The following is a 17,753-nucleotide window of genomic DNA, read 5'->3' as shown; positions in this document are numbered from 1 at the left end:
AGAGCGGTACGTACCTGCCTCCTCCATGAGAAGCGAGTCTTGGCCATGGTTTCTCATCATGACATCCTTGGTACATGAGCTGACTTATTCTGGTTCACGAGTAACCAAGGGCTGCTGGGAGGAGAACGACCCCCCTGCTCCCACCTGTGGTCACCAGTTTCCATCCCTGGGCTTTGCAGCAGTTCCCCTGCGCCATAACCGCCCCTGGTTTGTTTCTGCAGTTCCTGCCGAAGAACCTGCACTTGGTGTGTGTTGACATGCCCGGGCACGAGGGCACGACCCGCTCAGCCTTGGATGATTACTCCATTAGTGGGCAAGCTAAGAGAATACACCAGGTAATGCCCCAGCATTGCATCGCCTCTGCAGAGGGATGCAGGGACATGAGGGATGCTAAGCCCCATGGGCCCTGCCTCATGCGGCCCCGCTCCCTCCCTTCCCAGGCAGCCAGAGCCACCAACCTCAAGCTTTTCTGCTGAATTTCTCTAATGACCCCATGCGGTTGCTTCCTCTCCCCTAACAATGCTCCTTCTGCTCCCCTGCCAGTTCGTGGAGTGCATCAAGCTGAACAGAAAGCCGTTTCATCTGGTTGGCACTTCCATGGGGGGAAACGTTGCCGGCGTCTATGCTGCCCAGTACCCAGAAGACATTTGCAGCCTGACCCTCATCTGTCCTGCAGGTGGGCACTGCAGGGGACACGAGATGGGGAGAGGGCAAGCAGGAGCCGGTGCAAAAGCCCAGAGCAGCGCTGGGAGCAAAATAGACTTTTAGTGCAAAGCATTTTGAAATAATTTGTATGTACAGTCTGAAAATCTCTGGCAGGGCATGGGAGGAAATCACAGCCTTGTCCTGACTGCTCTTCTCCAGGGCTTTGGAGTTTGCCACGCTATGCTGTGGTTAAAGCTGGGACTAGGGCAAATGGGACAAGTCCTGCTCTGGAAGAAAATGTGTTTCCCCTCGGGGTGGCAGCTGTTTTACGTGGCACATCTGTAGCCTCTTGGTTCTGGAGGGGCAATCCAGGCAGCAATGGGAAAAGCCTCCCCAGCCTGGCTGCTTGAGACCCCCAGTGTGCTGGAGGGCTGGGGCTTCGGGAGCTGGAGAGCTCCGTCCTCCCACGTTTAGGTGCTCCCCTGTTTGGGTGCTCCCCTGTTTGGGTGCTCCAAGCAGGAAGAGCGCTTTGGGGACGGGCGCAGGTCAACAGGGTGTCCCTGTGCCCACGCAGCACCCCTCCATCTCCATCGTCCCCTTGGCTGGGGGGCTCTGTGGAGCCTGGGTATGACATGCAGCAGGAGGCACGGGGGTTTGGCAGGGAGCTTCTCTGCTGGGGAGGGCTTTGCTGCATCCCGGTTGTTATAGCAGCTCCTTCCCCCTCCCACGCAAGGAAATTGGCTCCCAGATAAGAAATAAGTAATGAAGCAAAGCGAATGTTACCTAGCTACCAGGTTCTGGGGGTGGCAAAATTCCCCCTCCTCTCTGGGAGAGGTGTCAGCTGACTGTCCGGGTGTTTCTGGATGTGAAACCTCTGTGTGGGGGCTGCAGAGAGGTTTGGGGTTAAGCTGCTGGGGGATTTTGCCCTGCAGTGGTGCATGTGCATGGAGCTTCTGAAATCTTCAACCCTCTTCTGTGGCAGGCTGGGCATGGGCACTAGTATTTGCATCCGCTGTCCACATAAAAATAAACACTATAGCTTTTGCCGAAGAATTCATGCCTGTCTACAGGGAATATACCTTGTGTTGCATCAGCCCACGAGGCTCAGTGGTGTCAAGCCCTGGAACAGGAGGAGGCTGGGGTACCTCTGGGTACATATTAAGGTTGCTGTATGTACAGACTTTATTTTCCCCCTGTGCTTTTTTTTTTTTTTTTAAATGATTGAACAAGCAGCAGGCCAGAGGCAGGGATGATGGAGGTCAATACAGCAATGCTCTGTCGCTAGGCCTGTTGAGGTCTCATCCAGATTTTAGCTTGTGCCCCCCTTCTCGTTTGACCCAGGCCTGCCGAGTACCACTGACAGCAAGTTCATTAAGCAGCTCCGGGAGCTGCAAGAGTCTGAACGCATCGACAGGATCCCTTTAATTCCCTCGACTCCCGAGGAGATGGCGGATATGCTGAAGCTTTGCTCCTACGTTCGCTTCAAGGTGCCGCAGCAGGTGAGGAGCCTGGGCTGGCTGTGGCACCCAGGAAAGGGAGGCACAGGGGTGGGGGGGCAGGTTTGCTTCTCCCCAAGCCTGCGTGGCGGCAGCCGAGGCGATGCCGGGAGCGGAGCCAGTGCTGCCATCCCCCCATCACCCAGCCGGGACACCCCCGGCCCTGCTCCCAGCACCTTTCCAGCACTTTCCCTTCAAACCCACTTTTCCCAGCTCCCTCCGGCAGCGCCCGCTGAAATTCCTCCTCCCATGAGGTCTTTGGCAGCAGGCTGGCGTATCGAACGGTTTTTTAGTAAATATGACTGGCAGGAAGCATTAAAAAACTAAGGCGGCTGTTGTCTGGCCTGGAGGGGGATTGTTTGTTGCTATTTAAGCAAAAGCGATGGAAATGTTAATCACCTCATTGTCAGGCGAGAGGAACTTGGCAAGGGGCTCGCCATTAAGCTGGTTTTCCTTAGGAAGTCTGAGATGAGTAGATTGTAGAGTAAGAAAAAAATGTAAGGTAACGCCAAGACCTTTTTTTTTGGTGGCAAAAGAATAAAAGAAAGAAGAAAAGCACAGTCATGGCTGAGGTGGCAGCAGGCTGTGGATAGCTGGCCTGGGGGAGAAATTCGGGTTTGCATCATAAAAGACAAAACCACTTGTTGCTGAAATACATGTTACTTAAGCACGGTTGCAACAGCCAGATGTGCTTAGGAAGGAGCTCGCGCCGGGGCCAGGCTGCGCAGGGCATGTTGGGGTGGTGGGGGCGTGCTCCCGGCCCCCTGCCACACACGGGGTGCTCTCGGGCACGCTCAGCCCTGTGTGGAGCGTGGATCCCCCTCCCCAGCAGCTCTCCTCTGCTCTCCCTGCAGATCCTCCAGGGCCTTGTTGACGTTCGCATCCCACACAATGATTTTTACCGGAAACGTAAGTGTGCGGCAGCAGCCCCTCTAGCCAGGCTTTCCAGCCAGACCACTGGGGCATGGGGACAGGCTGTCCTCAGCCCCCATGTCCCCTGCACGCCGCCTGACCCCAGCACCCCCCTGCTGCCTTGCTTGAGGGTGGGAGGGGGCAATGTGATTAAGAGATTTGGGGATGCATCTTGGTCGCTGGTAGCAACCCACTGCCACCCCTGCGGGCGGTGGAGTTGCTGCTTCGCCCTCACCCTCCCAGCTGGGTTAATTAGTATGTTTATTAATATTAAGTTATAGTAATACCTATGAGGAGATGGGCTTGGAGGAGGATCTCTCTGTAGCGGGGCTTGGTGGCAGTGCAAGGACAGCCCATCGGGTCTCTCCCTGTCACTCCTGCCTGGGGTTTCCCACTGAGGGGATGCTGGCAGGGCTGGCCCGCAGGGGCCCCTGCGAGAAGGGAAGGCAAAGCATCCTTCTTGCATAGGACTGACTCTCTTCTTGCCCCTACTAGTGTTTTTAGAAATCGCAGATGAAAAGTCCAGGCACTCTCTCCATGAGAACATGAGCAAGATCAAAGCACCAACGCAAGTCATCTGGGGAAAGCAGGACCAGGTACACGGCCCCCTCCACCTCCCCCGTGGGACCGTGCCTCCATCTCTGCCTGTGTCCACCCGCAGGAGCACGGCACGGGCTGTGCTGCCAAGCTGTGCACTGCTCTGCAGCGAGCTGGCACACGTGTGTCCCCATCCCCGGCGGGTTTGGACACGGGGGCTTGGTGGCGTGATGGGTGGAAAGCTGCCAGCCAGCGCAGGGCCAGAGAGAAGAGAGGGCAGAGCTGGGCTGGGGAGGGCAAGGGGGTTGGGGGGGGCAGGTGCCAGCGCCATGGCAGGCGTGGGCTGGGAAGACGAATAAAGTGCCAGCAAAGAGAGTTGTCCTGGCAACTGGGGAGAAATATGCTGTCTGTGGGCAGGCGGCGAGGCGGAGGCATGGGGCTTCCATCTCTTGTTCCATGTTTCTGTGTAGGGATGGTTATGGAGGGAGGAGCGGGGGTGGCGGGAGGAAGGAGGCAAGCTGCAGGCATGAGAAGAGCTGTGCAAATGCAAAGGTGCAAGCGTTTGCTTGCAATGACCCCTTTGCACTGAGCTGGCAGCCAGAAAGCATCTAAGAGAGTTCCCTGCAGCATACTGAGACTGGCACCGTGCAGCCTCCCTGCCCTGTCCCCAGACGTGGGTACCGCGGGACGGGGCTGTCATCACAAGGACCATGTCCGCATCCCTGCTCAGCATCTCACTTGGACTTGCAAAGGCAGCTCCAGTGGGGTTTCTACGGTGGCCAGCAAAACCTAGCTCTGCCCGTGGGAGTGACTATTTTTTCCCCTGCCACCCAGGTCCTGGATGTTTCTGGAGCCAGTGTTCTAGCGAGCGCTATCCCGGACTGCCACATGTACATCCTGGAGAACTGCGGGCACTCGGTGGTGGTGGAGCGGCCCCGCAAGACAGCCAACCTCATCCTGGAGTTCCTGGCACTGCTGCACAGCATGGACAACAACAAGAAGCAGGCGTGAGCGTGGCGGCGAGCCGAGTGCCCACGCCAGGTCTTTTAAATTGTAAAGTACTGCAGCTTTGATAAGTTCTCAGGGATCTTGTATGAATCGGCGGGGTGAATGTGCCAAAGTCCCTGAGGAAGGCAGAATGACTGATACCTAAACCTATAGCACCACTGGCAAAGCGACCTAGGGGTCATTGAGCAACCTCCATAGATACAGGAACGGAAGCAGAATCTCTCCCTTTTCTACTTAGAGGTAAAGTAGGAACGAGCTGAAATCACCAAGCGCTAGCCAAGCAGTGTGCTGAAGCTCTCACGCAGCCGCCCATCTTACCCGAGTTACCGGCACGTAGTTGTTAATGACATTTACCTAAACTATATAAGAAACGTAGGAAGGAGGAAGCGTCCTGGACTGAGACTTACAATATTTCTACTACTTAGAGTCTGTCACGTTGCATGCTGCCGTGCTGTAAGAGAACCCCAGTGCTCCAGGCGTCTGCTCGAGTGCTCTTTGTGTAGCTCCTTAACTCGTGACTTATGCAGAAAACAACAGAAAACTTCATGCGTGGAAGTCCAATGACTGTATGTGCAAAAATGTTTACACTTTGAGTGGGTTTTTTTAAATCCCCGAACAGCTCCTGCGTATATGTAATGCCTTAACATTGCCCAGGGTACAGCGCCTGTGCACAGCCCGCCTCGCCCAGGGGATGTTTCCCCCTGAGAGTGAACATAGCAAGTGAAAACTCGGGGTGCAGACAGCAGCTTTGCCACCGTTGTGCGAACTGGAGGGATGGAAAACTCCCGGAGTGATTCAGTCCCTGAGCCGGAGTCAGCAATAAGCCCGTGGGCAGGGTGCGAGTCAGCAAACTCGGGCAAACTCTTGTCTCAGCTCTTCTATCACGTCGTGCTGCTGAACTCATTGATGTAAATAACAATTTTCTTAATGAATTCCATGAATTCTATGAATGCCAATGTCACCGAAACCAGGCGTGAGGGGTGGGAGTGGGCTGTGTATGCGAATAGCGCGGGGGTGCGGGCTCCTGAGCTCGCTGGGCGTCGAGGAGGGGGACAGCTCGCCTGCGAGGCGCTGAGTGGTGGCGTGGAAACATACGGTGTGCTTGTGCGTCCTCTTGATGGTTTATAGCTCCTGACTGAGTGAAATTATAGATAGAAGCAGGCAATGCAGACAAGCTACGCTTTGCAGCCTGCAAGGTGATGTATGGGGGCAGATCCTGCACCTCCCTGGGTGCAGTCCCTCGCCACGTGTCCCAGGGCGAGAGGGCTGGTCCTGGTCTCAGCAGGACAAATGGCTGCTGGAGGGCAAGGCGGTGTGTGGTCCTCTCGAAGGCAAAGCAGCAGGCGGCCGTCACCCCTCAGTCACCCCCAGCCCTCCTCGGGGGTTGACACTGGGTGCTGCTAGAGCCCTCCTGCAGACCAGGTACGCGCGCTTGCGGGGCTGACAGCCATCTTCTTGCTGTCTTTCTGAGGTATCCCAATCTGTACATATATCTGAAACTCCCCATCAGCTTCTCTGCTCTTTTTGAGAGAAGAAACATTGTTCTTTTAGAAAATTAGAAATTTGCTGTTAATGGCTTGGTTATTGTTTCTACTACAGGAGTTGACTAAAAAAATAAATTGCTGATAGTTTTATGTGGTAAAAGCCAGAAGAAGTTGTTGGGTATCTATATGGTTTCTCGTATGCCACAGATTGCTGTATGCAAAGGGTTTATATGGCTATTAAAATCTAGTGATTTAAGGTGTCTGCCATGCAATGATTAATTTTTCCTTTGGGGATGGAAGGGGCTGTGGTGTAGGATGGTGCACAGCACAGGGGACTTGCTCTGCTGCTTCTTTCCTCCCCGCATTTCTGGGAGATGCAGGTTTTGCCTCGAGGACTACTTAATAGCGTCAAGAAAGATGGTGAAGACCGGGAAGGCTCGTGTCTCATCTCTTCAAAGACAACGGGAGTTTTGCTTTTTTTATTAAGAGGAGGTGGCCCTAAACACTCAAGAAGCAAAATAAAACCTCAAGGGGCAGGGGAGTTAGGTTTTAAGCACAAAGATTCCTCTTTAAACTCTTGAAAGCGTGTTAAATACCAATTTCAGCTGTAATTGCAAGTCTTACTGAATTCATAGTGTGCTGGGAATAGCATTACATCAATATCCAGGCAAAAGTATTTGCATTTCTGCTTTCCCCAGGAGGCTGCTTTGTGTGACAGAAGAGCTGCAGGGAAGGCTGGGGAGCATCCTCCTGGCACCTTGTCCCCCTGCCCGGGCCCTGCTGCGGCACCCTGGCTGCACTGTAATGCAAAGGTCGAGGTGAGGATGGCTCTGGGAAACCTAATAATTACTGCAGCGCAGGGGGCCTCTCACTTCTGGGCAGGGGCTGGGATGGCTCAGGGTGTCTGCATCACGCGTTGCAGCCTCTCATAAGGCTGCAGGCTGTTCGGTAACAAAAATCCCGGGTGTATTTGGGAGGGGGTGTCTGGCTGTTGGCCCTGCTCGCCCCAGCTGCATGGTCGATGGCGGCTGCCGCTCTCTCCTGCATGCTCCGGCTGTGCCCGTGCAGAAGCCGGCCCCGTAGCAGCAGCTGAGCCCACTGAGGAGAGGCAGTGAGGGAAGCTGCCTGCACCTGGAAACACACCTGAAAGCACACCCAATAACACTGGTCGCTATTCCCACTAACCCTCATTTCCATCTGGGAGCCAGAAAAGCCCCACACCATGGCCCTGTGGCCCTGGCTGCAGGGCAAGGGCTGCTCTCGTGTTTTCAGCTGCTGCCCCCTTGGCACTGACCCCCCCTGTGAGCCCCAGCCACCCCCCAGGTAAGGCTGCGTCCCTGGGCTGCGCGTGGGGCTCGGGAAGGGGCAGAGGCTCCTGCTACTCCCAGCGGGTTTGTCTGTCCTGTGGGCAGGGCTGGGGGAACCACAGGGAAACCAGTGGATCCCAGTCACAGAGAGCCTGGGCACTGGGAACCTGCACATAGCCTGAGCATCCTGGTGTGGCGGGAGGGAGTTTGCCTTTTGGTTTGTTGCCCAGTGTTTAAGTGTTGCTTTCCTTGTAATTATGTGAATAAACCAGGTCTGGGCTGGGGCTGGGCTGGGCAGCAAGGCACACGGCAGCAGAGGCTGGTATAAAAGCTAAGTAAGAGGAATCAGCCCTTGGCTGTTATGGGTCTTGCAAAGGCTGATTCGCTGTATCCTGAAAAGAGGTTGCAAAACACAGCAGGACCGGCTCGCTAATAAACCTAATGAGCAAGCTGTTTTGCTGCTCAGCATCCAGGTCCATGGTGGTGCCTGTTGCCCCGCTCCCAGGGTGTCGGTGGGAGCACGAGGGACAGAGCTGGTGGCAGCTGCTCCCAGGCACTTGGTAGGTGCCCAGCTGCTGCTGAAGGGGAAAATGCGGTGCCCCTGAAACATGGGCAGCCAGGGAAACCTGGGCTGGGTCCTGCTCTGCACAGCTGCAGCCAGATGTTTGTCTGCAGTAGGGAAGCATCTTTCTCCCTTTTCTCCAGCAAAGGAGAATAACATCATCTGCTGCCTTGCGAGAGAGTTTCACCAGTGCAGCTCTGCACAGAGCATCCTCTGACAGGCGGAGCAATGCTCAGGGTGTCTGGCACTGTGGTTTGGGTGTGGGTGTCCCCCACCCCAGCAGCCCATCACCCAGCCGAACCTTCCCCTGACTCAATGTGTTTCACAAGCCTCTTGGACACAAACCGTCTTTTTCCCATGGAAGCCTGGGTGGGAGCACCCTGGGCACGGCCCCTCTCACCCACTGTGGGAGGGGGCACCGCAGCCTCCCCACCCGTGTCCCTGCACGCCAGGGCACAGCAGAGGCACGCGTTCCCCATTACGCCTGTAGCTGCCCTGTGATGTGGCAAGGGTCCCCTGCCTGGACCCTCCAGCTGAGACTTATGGCGAATGCAAGGAGAACATATAGGATCTAGTGGAGGGTTTTGGTTGTTTTTCCTTCTGGGCAGCCCTTTTTCAAACACCAGCTTCTTGGGGGTCGTTTGGGATTATTCATTGAATACTTGCTGGGCCACTAGTACTCGATGGCTTCTCCCTGCCATTCCCTGCCCAACAGCGCTGCCTGCTGCCTCCTGCCTGCAGCACGCAACACAGAGCGAGCCTTGATTTTCCTATTCTTACAAGAAAAACTTTGTCGTCAGTCATCTCAACAGGGTCAGTGCCTTTTTTTTTTTTTTTTTTAATGCCCAGCAAACAGCTGTGAACAGGGTGCTCTGACAAGGGCTTTGGCTGCTGCCTGAAGATGGGTGCCCAGCAGAGATGGTGACATCACGCTGCTTTCTGAACCCCACTCTTCCCCAGAAACTCCTATTTCACTCTGGAAGGCAGGACCCACGCACAGCCTTGCTGTGCTGATCTATCTATTGTATTTGTTTTTTCTTGCATTCTGGGAAAAGCTGGACGGGAGCATTGGGTGAGGTGGCAGGTTTCCGGTAAGGGCACAGGGATTTGAGCTTCTCCCCTGGGTCTGCAGGGCTTGGGCTGGGCTCTGGACTGCCTCGGTGTAGGCAACCTGCATTCCTTGGGTGGATAACAGAAAGTCCTTGCAAGGCACAGGCAAATGCAGCTGCAGGGGAGACTTCATGCAGGTCTGCCTTGGCCACTGTCTTTGCCACCCAAGCGTTGGGGAAGCACAGGAGAGCTCAGGTACCAGGTCAGAGTCTGTGCCTGTGCCCTGAAGGGGCAGCCTGTGCTGCTCCACAGCCATTTCATGGGATTGTGGTAATGTAGGGCTGGGGGAAACCTTGAGAGATCATCCAGGCCATCCCTAGATCGACTGCTGCGTCAGCCCAGAGTGACCACACTGGTCTTGGACACCCCACCACAGCTCCCTGGGAGCTGCTAGGCTCACAGAGCATCCTAATGAGTAGCCTGAATCTCTGCTGAAATTTAAGCTTATTACTTCTCCTATTTCCATTGGATGCTGGGAGTGTGTTCCTAACTCCCTGCAGCACCCTCTTGCATGTTCACAGACTTGCTGTGTCCAGAACAAAATCCTGCAGGCTCTGCCAGTTGCTCCTCCTGTACCTGGAGGGGTAATGCAGGCAGCTGGGCACAAACTCCAGGCTCAGGCTTTGCTGGCTTCAAACACTGGGTGTCTTGCTTCACGAATATGTTAAGAGCAAACATCCCAGTCAGCTTGGTTTTAAAATAAATAAATAGTAACAATAACCACCCCATCCCACCCCCCCCGAATGATGTTGCTGAGGCTATGATTCACCCTTTCCTGCAATCTTGCTCTCTAGCCTGCCTTTGCACAACTGATTATTCATACCGCAGAGCAGAATCCTGCATTGGTCTGTCCAGAATTACACCCTCTCGTTTTTTTGTCTATTTGCCAAATTCATCTGTATCCTACCGCAGCTCTCTAGTGCATCCCCCTGGGGTGGTCTCAGCTGTGCATTCATCAAGCACCTTGTCCCCATCCTCCAGCTCAATTAGTGAGCTACTGATGGAGCTGTGGAAAACTGTGTATCTCCTTCCACTGCCACAGGGAACCACCGGTAATGAGGGAGAATAATTTTGCCACATGTTTTCCAGCCACCTTGCAGGCCGGGTTAATCTCAAATTTCCTTATTCTTTCATTGGAAATGACACCATTTCACTTGCCAAAAAAACAGCTAAAGAAATACAGTCCCTACTGCTCTCTTTGCCCCAGGGGCCTGTTACCCTATTGCAAAAGAAAATTGATTTGGAGTAACACGAATAATTCTCGTGCTGGTTTCTAGGTGCTTTGCATCCCCTTTCCCAAGCTGTTCTGGGACACCATGGGGGCCACCTCCAGGTCTGATGCCTGGAACAGCCACCCACCTTAGGGGAAATAACCCTTGGTGGTGGCCGGGAGGTTAGGAAATATTTGGAGTCCTGGCTTTGACCCTGTAGGCAGGAAAGAGGTCACTGGCCTGTTTGGAGAACTAGGTGAAGGTTGGCCTTTGGAGGACAAGCGGGGCTGCTTGGGGCCACAGATGTCGAAGACGGGGACCCCACGGGCGCAAGCACTCGTGGGGTCCCCGTCTTCGACATCCGTGGCATCCCCACTTTCAACACCCCAGGTCCGCAGCACTTCTGGCGAGGTGGCACCAGGTGGCAGCAAGTGACCAGCATCGGGAGATGCTGCAGCACCCTGGGGGGAGCAGAGGGGAGCCCTGATGCTGCACCCCCCCACTCCAGCCTGCACCCAGCACAGCCCAGCATCCCACTTGGGATCCTGCTCCTTGCTTTAGGCTGGCGCCCGGGCACGGTCCGGCTGCCCTCTCCCCGGGAGCTGGGTGCACTTTGTGTCCCCAACCTGTATGTCACGCACCCATGGGCAAAGCCTTGTCTTGTGTTTGGAGTTGGGTGCTCTCGGGGGCAAATTCTCTCCTTCTAGAAGATGTCCAGACTTTGAAGTTTAAGGGCAAGTCACCCCTGAAAGGGGTTAAATCATTAACTTTTTTTGCAAGAGCCTTGATTTGGCCTTCTAGGACTGAAAGCAAACCCTTCCATGCTCCTGGGGATGCTGTCACCAGCTGATGAAGACTGTTTCTGAGCTCTGGCTCGGGGGGGGGATGATGTGAGGGATGCAAAAGGAGAAAACTGGAGGTTGTACCACTGCCAGGAGAAGTGTTGGTGCATGCACTATGTTCCCTGGGGGGGCTGGAGCAGATAGGAGCGATGCATGCAGAATCAAGCCTCCTATACCCCTGGAGAAGTGATGTCAGGCGTCCCATCCCACACAGCTCAGGAGAGCCATGCAGCAGCATCCTCTCCACTCCGCATCTCTATTCAGCCCCCACTCCCCTGCCAGCATTTCCCAGCCATGCAACTAGAGCGCCATGGCCAGAAGGGCTTCTGCAAATCCTCCTGCAGTGCCTGAGAGCTACCAACCTGGATTCAGTTGGTGGGAGACACCTGGCCACGGGCTACCTGGAAACATTATCTGTCCCACTGCCTGACTTTGGGTTTAGCTATGTGTGAAGCCTGAGCAGGCGGCTCTGGGCGGAGGCTAGCACGGTGCCGGCACAGAGCAAATGGGATCAACAGCCTCTTCCTGTTGTGCAACCACCACGCAGCCCACATAGAGAATTTTTGGGAGATTTGTCAGGGCTTTTGTGTTTCCAGATAATATTTATTTGCTTGTTTCGGGTCTTGCTTTCACAAGTGAGGGATTTAAATAGCACAGGTTGAGAGGGGGCATGAAGCTTGGCTAGCCTTCCCTGAAGCGCCGTGTCCCAGCCCAGGGGCTCCCTGTGCCCACCCCACCATGTCCACCAGCAAGCCCTCACCCACACAGCCCCAGCTTCCCCCGAGCACGGCTCCCTGGTCCCACTGGCTCTGGAGCTGGGATTCTGGCACAAACGTTATTTACGGTTTCACCCGGCAGCCTGCACGTGTTCCTGCCCTTATACAATAGTTCAGCCTGGGGTACAAGCCCGCTCATCCATCCCCTGCCCACGCGGGGGGCCCTGGGCTTTGGGTACCAACACCCCCACCCGAGACCTTGTGCTGGGGGCGAGGGATGGCTGAGCTCGTCCCACTGGTGTGCAGGGCCCCAGGTGAGCTGTGCCCATGGGGTTTTGGGCTCCTGGTTGGGCAGGGCTGAGATGTGAGCTTCTCTCTGCTCTGAAAACTGCCACTTTGCCACCTTCCTGCTCCCCAGTTCCAGCCTGGTCCTCTCCTGGTTGATCCTCGGGTGCAGCTGGGGCCAGGAGTAAGGCGCAGAGCTGCGTACTCTAACCAGCATCTCCTAGCAAGACCCATATTTACTTGATTTTAGGCATTTTGGCTGCGCGTACCCCTGACCTTGCTGCATTTCTGCTCGCGGTTCCCGGAGCAGGCACGGGGGTGCAGGGCAGTGGAGCTGCAGGCAGTGCGTGCCCGGGCATGCGTGGGGGGCAGGAGAGCTGGCTGCCCCGTACATCGAGCTTCCCGGGGCGAAGCTGCCCATGATGCATGGGGGGGGAAGGCAGGGAAAAGTTACAAACAGGGAAAAGTTACAACACGCAGGGCGGAGGCCAGACCATGACGCGTGCAGCTGACACTCCGCCCGTGGTTCAGGGGGTGTTGGGGCATGGGCAGCATTTAGAAAAACAAACATGGGAGAGACACTAACACTGCTGGGAGCCCAGTGCCACCGGCATCCTGACTGTTGCGGGATGAAGCGCTGCTGCTCGTGGTGCCGTTGGCACGTGTGCAGTCCCCAGGGTGGGGTGCTGTGTCAGCAGTGGGGTGCAGGGCAGCCCTCTCCCCATCTCCATGTGCTGGGCACCCAGAGCTGGTGGCATAAACCCCAGCTGCTGAGAGCAGCCCATGCATGTCTGGCAGCAGGGTCTGTGGTATGGGGTGGGCACTCTCCTCGGCCTCTTGCTTTTGGGTGGGCGCTGTGGGGAAGGATCGCTCTCCTCCCACTGTCTCCAGCCCCCCTGTCACGCCAGTGCTCCACCAGCAAAAGGCAGTCAGCTCATGAAAGGTGTCCAGGGTTGGGGTGGGAGGCAGTGGGTCAGATGAGGCAGAGAGCAGCCACCTGGAAAAAATCCCTCTGCTTTTTCAGACTGTTATTTGAGCTCATCCCCATGGCCCCCAGGACCTAGGTGACTGTGCCCTCGCGCTGGGCATGCTAGAAACCAAACACTTGCCAGTTGACTTCACTGCAGCCCTTGAACGCTGCTCTCGGTGGGTTTGCCTTTAACTGAGCGAGCGAGGTGCCTGCCAGAAGAGCAGCTTGGGGTCGGCTCCAGCTTTCCCGGGTGTGATCCCATGCCAGGCACGGGTGGAGGGAGGCCGACATCTCGCCCTGCTGACTGAGGGAGGCTGGCGAGGGAGGCTGTGATGCAAAAGGCCACCGAGGGCTGGCAGGCGGCGTGCCCAGGCAGCACCCTCCTGCCTGCCCTTGAGCTGCACAGGCAGGACCGCGTATTTAAAAACATGTGTCTCAGCACCGGGCTTGTGGGTAGCTCCTATAACCTGGAAAGTTGTTGGCTGCGCGGGTGGGTTCAGAGTCGTTCACATTGCTCCAGCAAACCGAGGGATCCCTGGGAAAGGGGGCAAAGCCACCGCAGTAGCGTCGGCCAGCCCCTGGGATGGGAGCATCACCCCATGCTGGGGAGGGCAAGTCCTTAGGAAGACAAGCGTGAGGAAGGTGGCACTGGGAAGTGCCAGTCTCTCGCCAGCGGTGCTGGGAGGGAGTGGAAAAGCAGCAGAAACCTTTGTACAGTCCCAGCTGCTTTTTCGCCATCATAAAGAGCACAGAAAGCTTTCTTGATAAGAGCTGCTGTGAATCAAAAGCTGAACCACAACCAGGAGCTCTCCTGGGACGTACCCTCGTGTCCCAGCCAGCGGGAAAGAAATGTGACACTGGCGGAGATGGGATATGACACTGGCACTCCTCCACAGCGTGGTCATGGCCAAAGCTCGCTCCCGTCATACTTGCACCTCTCCCCATGCCGGGGCCACAGCTGGTGTCCCAGCCCTTAATGCCTGGAGGGACGAAGGTTGGTGGGTGGTGGGAGAAGGACCTCCCTGTTCCCCTCCCAGATACCAGGAGCAATAAGGTTTTCATAGCTCCTTTGGACAAATCAGGAGCGGTTTGTCTAAGATTTAATCATCGGGGGGTGGAGGTCACTCTCCCAGACCGTTACCACAGCTGGAGTTGTTCCCCCTGCAGATTGTCGCCAGCGGGAGACGGTTCCCCATTTCCAGGCTCTGCGCCACCTCCTGTCCTTAATGATCCCCATGCCCTTCAGTAATCTGCCCTAAGGTAATTACGGATCCTGTGCCAGTCTGCCTGTGGCTGCAGGCATGCCGGAGCTGAGGGCACCCAAGAGCTAGTGCTGGACCCCTGCCCTGCTGCAGCCCTGTCAGTGCCATCTTCCGTGCAGCCAAATTTTGGCCATTAAAGTCTGTCTGAGCACTCACAAAGCAATCTGGCTGTCGTAGGCTGGGCTGACTGGCACTGCTTAGTGTTAAAATTGCCCAGAAATTCCCTTTTTAAACTTTATTCACAACAGCTCGCTGCTCACTGTACAGAACAAGTCACCCGCCCGAGGCAGCTGTTGCTGAAATTGTTTTAGATGTGGCCAAACCCAGTCACATCATCATCTCTGCATAATCAGAAAGGAAATATAGAATCTAAAAGAAAATATAAGATATTACAGCATTACAGGCACTGGGCCCCTGTGGGATGAGTCCAGGCACACCTGGCCCAACCTGGGGCATCCTCACACCTTTCCCAGACCCTGTCCCGCTGGGACCCCCGTGTTCCTGGGGTTCACACAGGGAGCTGAAGTGAAGGGGAAACACAGCCATGAGGAAGCTGTCTCCCCTCCCTCCAAAGCCATGGTTTCATTGGAGCGTTTTGGAGGAGCGCATGGTGGCTCTGTGAGCTTTCCCGATGGGAAAAGCCTCCCGGTGCTGTTGGTTTGGTTTCTGTGGTGGCTCCCTCTGCTAATGTCTCATTACGGGGCGAGTTAGCATTTTTTCATATTTTTAGATGTTGCTCAGCACAGCAAACACAAGCGCTCCGGACTTTATAATTAAAGCAAACATTTTGGCAGTTGGATGTTGCCAAACTGGAGCTCTTGGTTTGAAACGTCCTTCCCGCAGAAGGATGCGTGATGCTGGGGCCACATCCCGGTGAGGGCACGGCCATGGTGGGAGGAACAGGGCCCCTGTGGATGCCCACCCTGCCATGAGGGATGGAGAGGCTCAGGGATCACATCCAGGGTGGGCTCCGTTTTTTCTGAGACCTATGAATCTGGAGCTGTGGGCTCCCTGTGCCACTGCTCGCCCAACAGAGGTGGCAGGAGCAGACCCGCTGGGCAGGCAGAGTGGCACGATGGGGACCAGCGCATCGGGACTTGTCCTACTGCATCCGCTGTGCCCTCAGTGCATCCGAGGTGCTATCCCTCCTCCATCCCCACTGTGGGAGTCACTCGTCCCGGCACCCAGCCGTGCCCTGACAGGTTGGGCAGAGCCTGCCTCAGCCAGAAAAGCCTATTTCCCTTCACAGGCTGAGAGATAAACCTAAAAATAACCTTGTTATCTTTCACTTGACCCAAATCAACACCAAGCCCCAGCTATAAATAGCCATGTGTGTATCTAGGTGGATCGATGTTGGGAGAAGGGCTGTCCGCGAGGGCGGGTTGCAAGGGATGGGGGCTTGGTGGGGTCACTGTCCCCCCGGGGCAGGCTGGCCCTGCTGCAGGGGGCGTCTCTGCAAAGGCTGCAAAGTTGCTGCTTTGCTCCCACCACGGGGCCGAGGCGCTCGCCGTGCTGGGAAGGGCTGTGCCCCCAAAGTAGCTGCATGCCTACGGGTGAGGAGGTTCTGTCCCGTTGCAAAACAGGTCCCAAAAATAGTCTGGGACGAGCGCTGAACAAACACTACCCATGCTGACGTGGGGCCTTGCGCAACTCATCACCTGAAAATCCCCCGGCACCGTTAGGGCTGCAGGACCCTGCCCCGAGGGGCCGCTGCAGGGGTTCTACTCGGTTGCATACTGCCCACGGTCTCACCCTGTGCTGGCATGCCATTCCATGCCACCCAGGGCTTGTTGCAGCCCCTGCGGTGCCCTGCGATGGCCAAGGGCAGGCTGCCGGTGCCCCCTGATTTAATACCCGCACCCCAGGTTTGCCTGCTCCCCTGTGCTGGCCCCCCCCAGGGAAGTGTGCTTTCTCCCAGCTGCAAATGCAGAGGAAGCTTTGGGATGGAGGCAGCAAAAGAAACCCTTCCTCCAAGGGGAGAGCGGTGGGGCCGGGTGGGTCAGTGAAGAGGGGTGAGCAACCGGCTGGGAAGTGGGAATGGGAACCTGCGCTGCTCCCAGCAGGTTAAGGTAGAATTACTGCACTGGTTAATCCCTTGGCTCAGCCACTGGGAACAGCCGAATTGGGACAAATCCCTGCTTTTGCAACCACGTGTATGTGCTGGGAATGGGCTGCTGTCCCCTCACAGCATGGCCACTTGTCCTCGTCCCCATCAGCGGGGAGCAATGTCAAGCTGGCACATTTCACACCGGTGCCAGTGCAGGTTCCTCTGGCCTGGCTGGAGGATGCCCACTGGTGGTGGCAGCTGCCCCCCTGCCTGTGGCTCTCCCCAGCTGCGCCGGACTGGGAAACCCTCGCGGTGGCACGCTGGGTAGGGGAAATGATGCAGAGATCTGCAGTGTGCCGGCGGGGAGTCTGGCCCTTGTCCTGGCATCAGCAGGCACAGGTGGCAGTGGGCAGGAGGGACTTGGGGCAGCCTGGCACCACACCAGCCGCTGTGCTGCCTGCTAGCAGGTTTGGAAACTGGCGCTCTAGATGCTGCTGTTGGGATGAGCCCCCAGCCTGGGACTGTTTTGCTGCTCGGGGGCACAGGCAGCCCTTTGCAGCAGGGCTGGAGCTGCGCTGGCTTTGCAGTGGTGCCTGGGCAGGGCAGGGAGCCCACACCGTCCCTGGTGCCCTGTGCTGGGCCCTGGCCAGCGCCCTTGCACTTGCTTCTCCGAGCACTGAAATTAGCCACCAACATCAAAGAGGAGTGGGGAAAAAAAAGAGAGGTAGAGGCTTTGTTTACTTGAATCAAAAATAATTTGTGGCAACACATCTTCTTCCAAGGCAAACAGAGCAGGAGCCTGTCCTTGCTAATTTGGGAAGCTGAAAGGGAGTTAAATAAAAACATGAACCTGTGACAGGGAAACAACCGGTCTCTCTTGCTAAAATAGAGCCATGGATGCCGGTCAGCTCAATCTGGAGGAGCTGGGGAAGGGCAGGGACGGTGGGGTAAAGTCCAGGTCAGCGGCAGGGAGGCACACCCACTGCACTCCAGCATTGGGCAATAAAACATAACGTCACCCCATGCTGAGCCCTGTGCCAGCAGCCACGGCCAGCCCGCAGCCCTGGGCAGGCAGGGCAGGGCTGGTGTGCTTGCATGGGGGCATCTGCTTGTGTTTGTGTACAAGGGTTGTATGCATGTGTGTGAGGTAAAGTGTCACCTCCTATCACCCCACCTCTCGTGAGACCCCCAATGGCTGTTGGTGTCCCCGGCATGGACGCTGGCACTGGAAATGTGCGTTGCTGCCCTTGGCAGCAGTGACTCGGAGGTCGGCGCACTCTGGCAACCCCCTTGCAAAGGCTGCAGGAGGGTTCAAGGTGGTGGCACCCCCAGCCTGGTAGCAGATGTGCTGTGGGGAAG

At 56.3% G+C, this 17,753-nt stretch overlaps 1 protein-coding gene across 1 annotated transcript in view; it reads left to right on the top strand.

Annotated features, from left to right (window-relative positions):
* Positions 1-5,717, top strand: part of ABHD6 (abhydrolase domain containing 6) — a 9,705-nt gene extending 3,988 nt beyond the window's left edge. The window contains exons 3-8 of the mRNA XM_009322296.1: positions 222-335; positions 544-676; positions 1,987-2,144; positions 2,996-3,050; positions 3,549-3,649; positions 4,425-5,717. Of these exons, the coding sequence (XP_009320571.1) occupies positions 222-335; positions 544-676; positions 1,987-2,144; positions 2,996-3,050; positions 3,549-3,649; positions 4,425-4,601 (738 nt within the window). The 3' untranslated portion in view covers positions 4,602-5,717. The remainder of the gene's footprint in view (positions 1-221; positions 336-543; positions 677-1,986; positions 2,145-2,995; positions 3,051-3,548; positions 3,650-4,424) is intronic.
* The last annotated feature ends 12,036 nt before the right edge of the window (positions 5,718-17,753 follow it).

Source organism: Pygoscelis adeliae, unplaced genomic scaffold (assembly GCF_000699105.1).
Source record: "Pygoscelis adeliae isolate BGI_AS28 unplaced genomic scaffold, ASM69910v1 Scaffold404, whole genome shotgun sequence".
NCBI classification, from domain to species: Eukaryota; Metazoa; Chordata; class Aves; order Sphenisciformes; family Spheniscidae; genus Pygoscelis; species Pygoscelis adeliae.
Note: the sequence above shows the minus strand (reverse complement) of the source record. Positions and strands in the feature narration are given on the sequence as shown.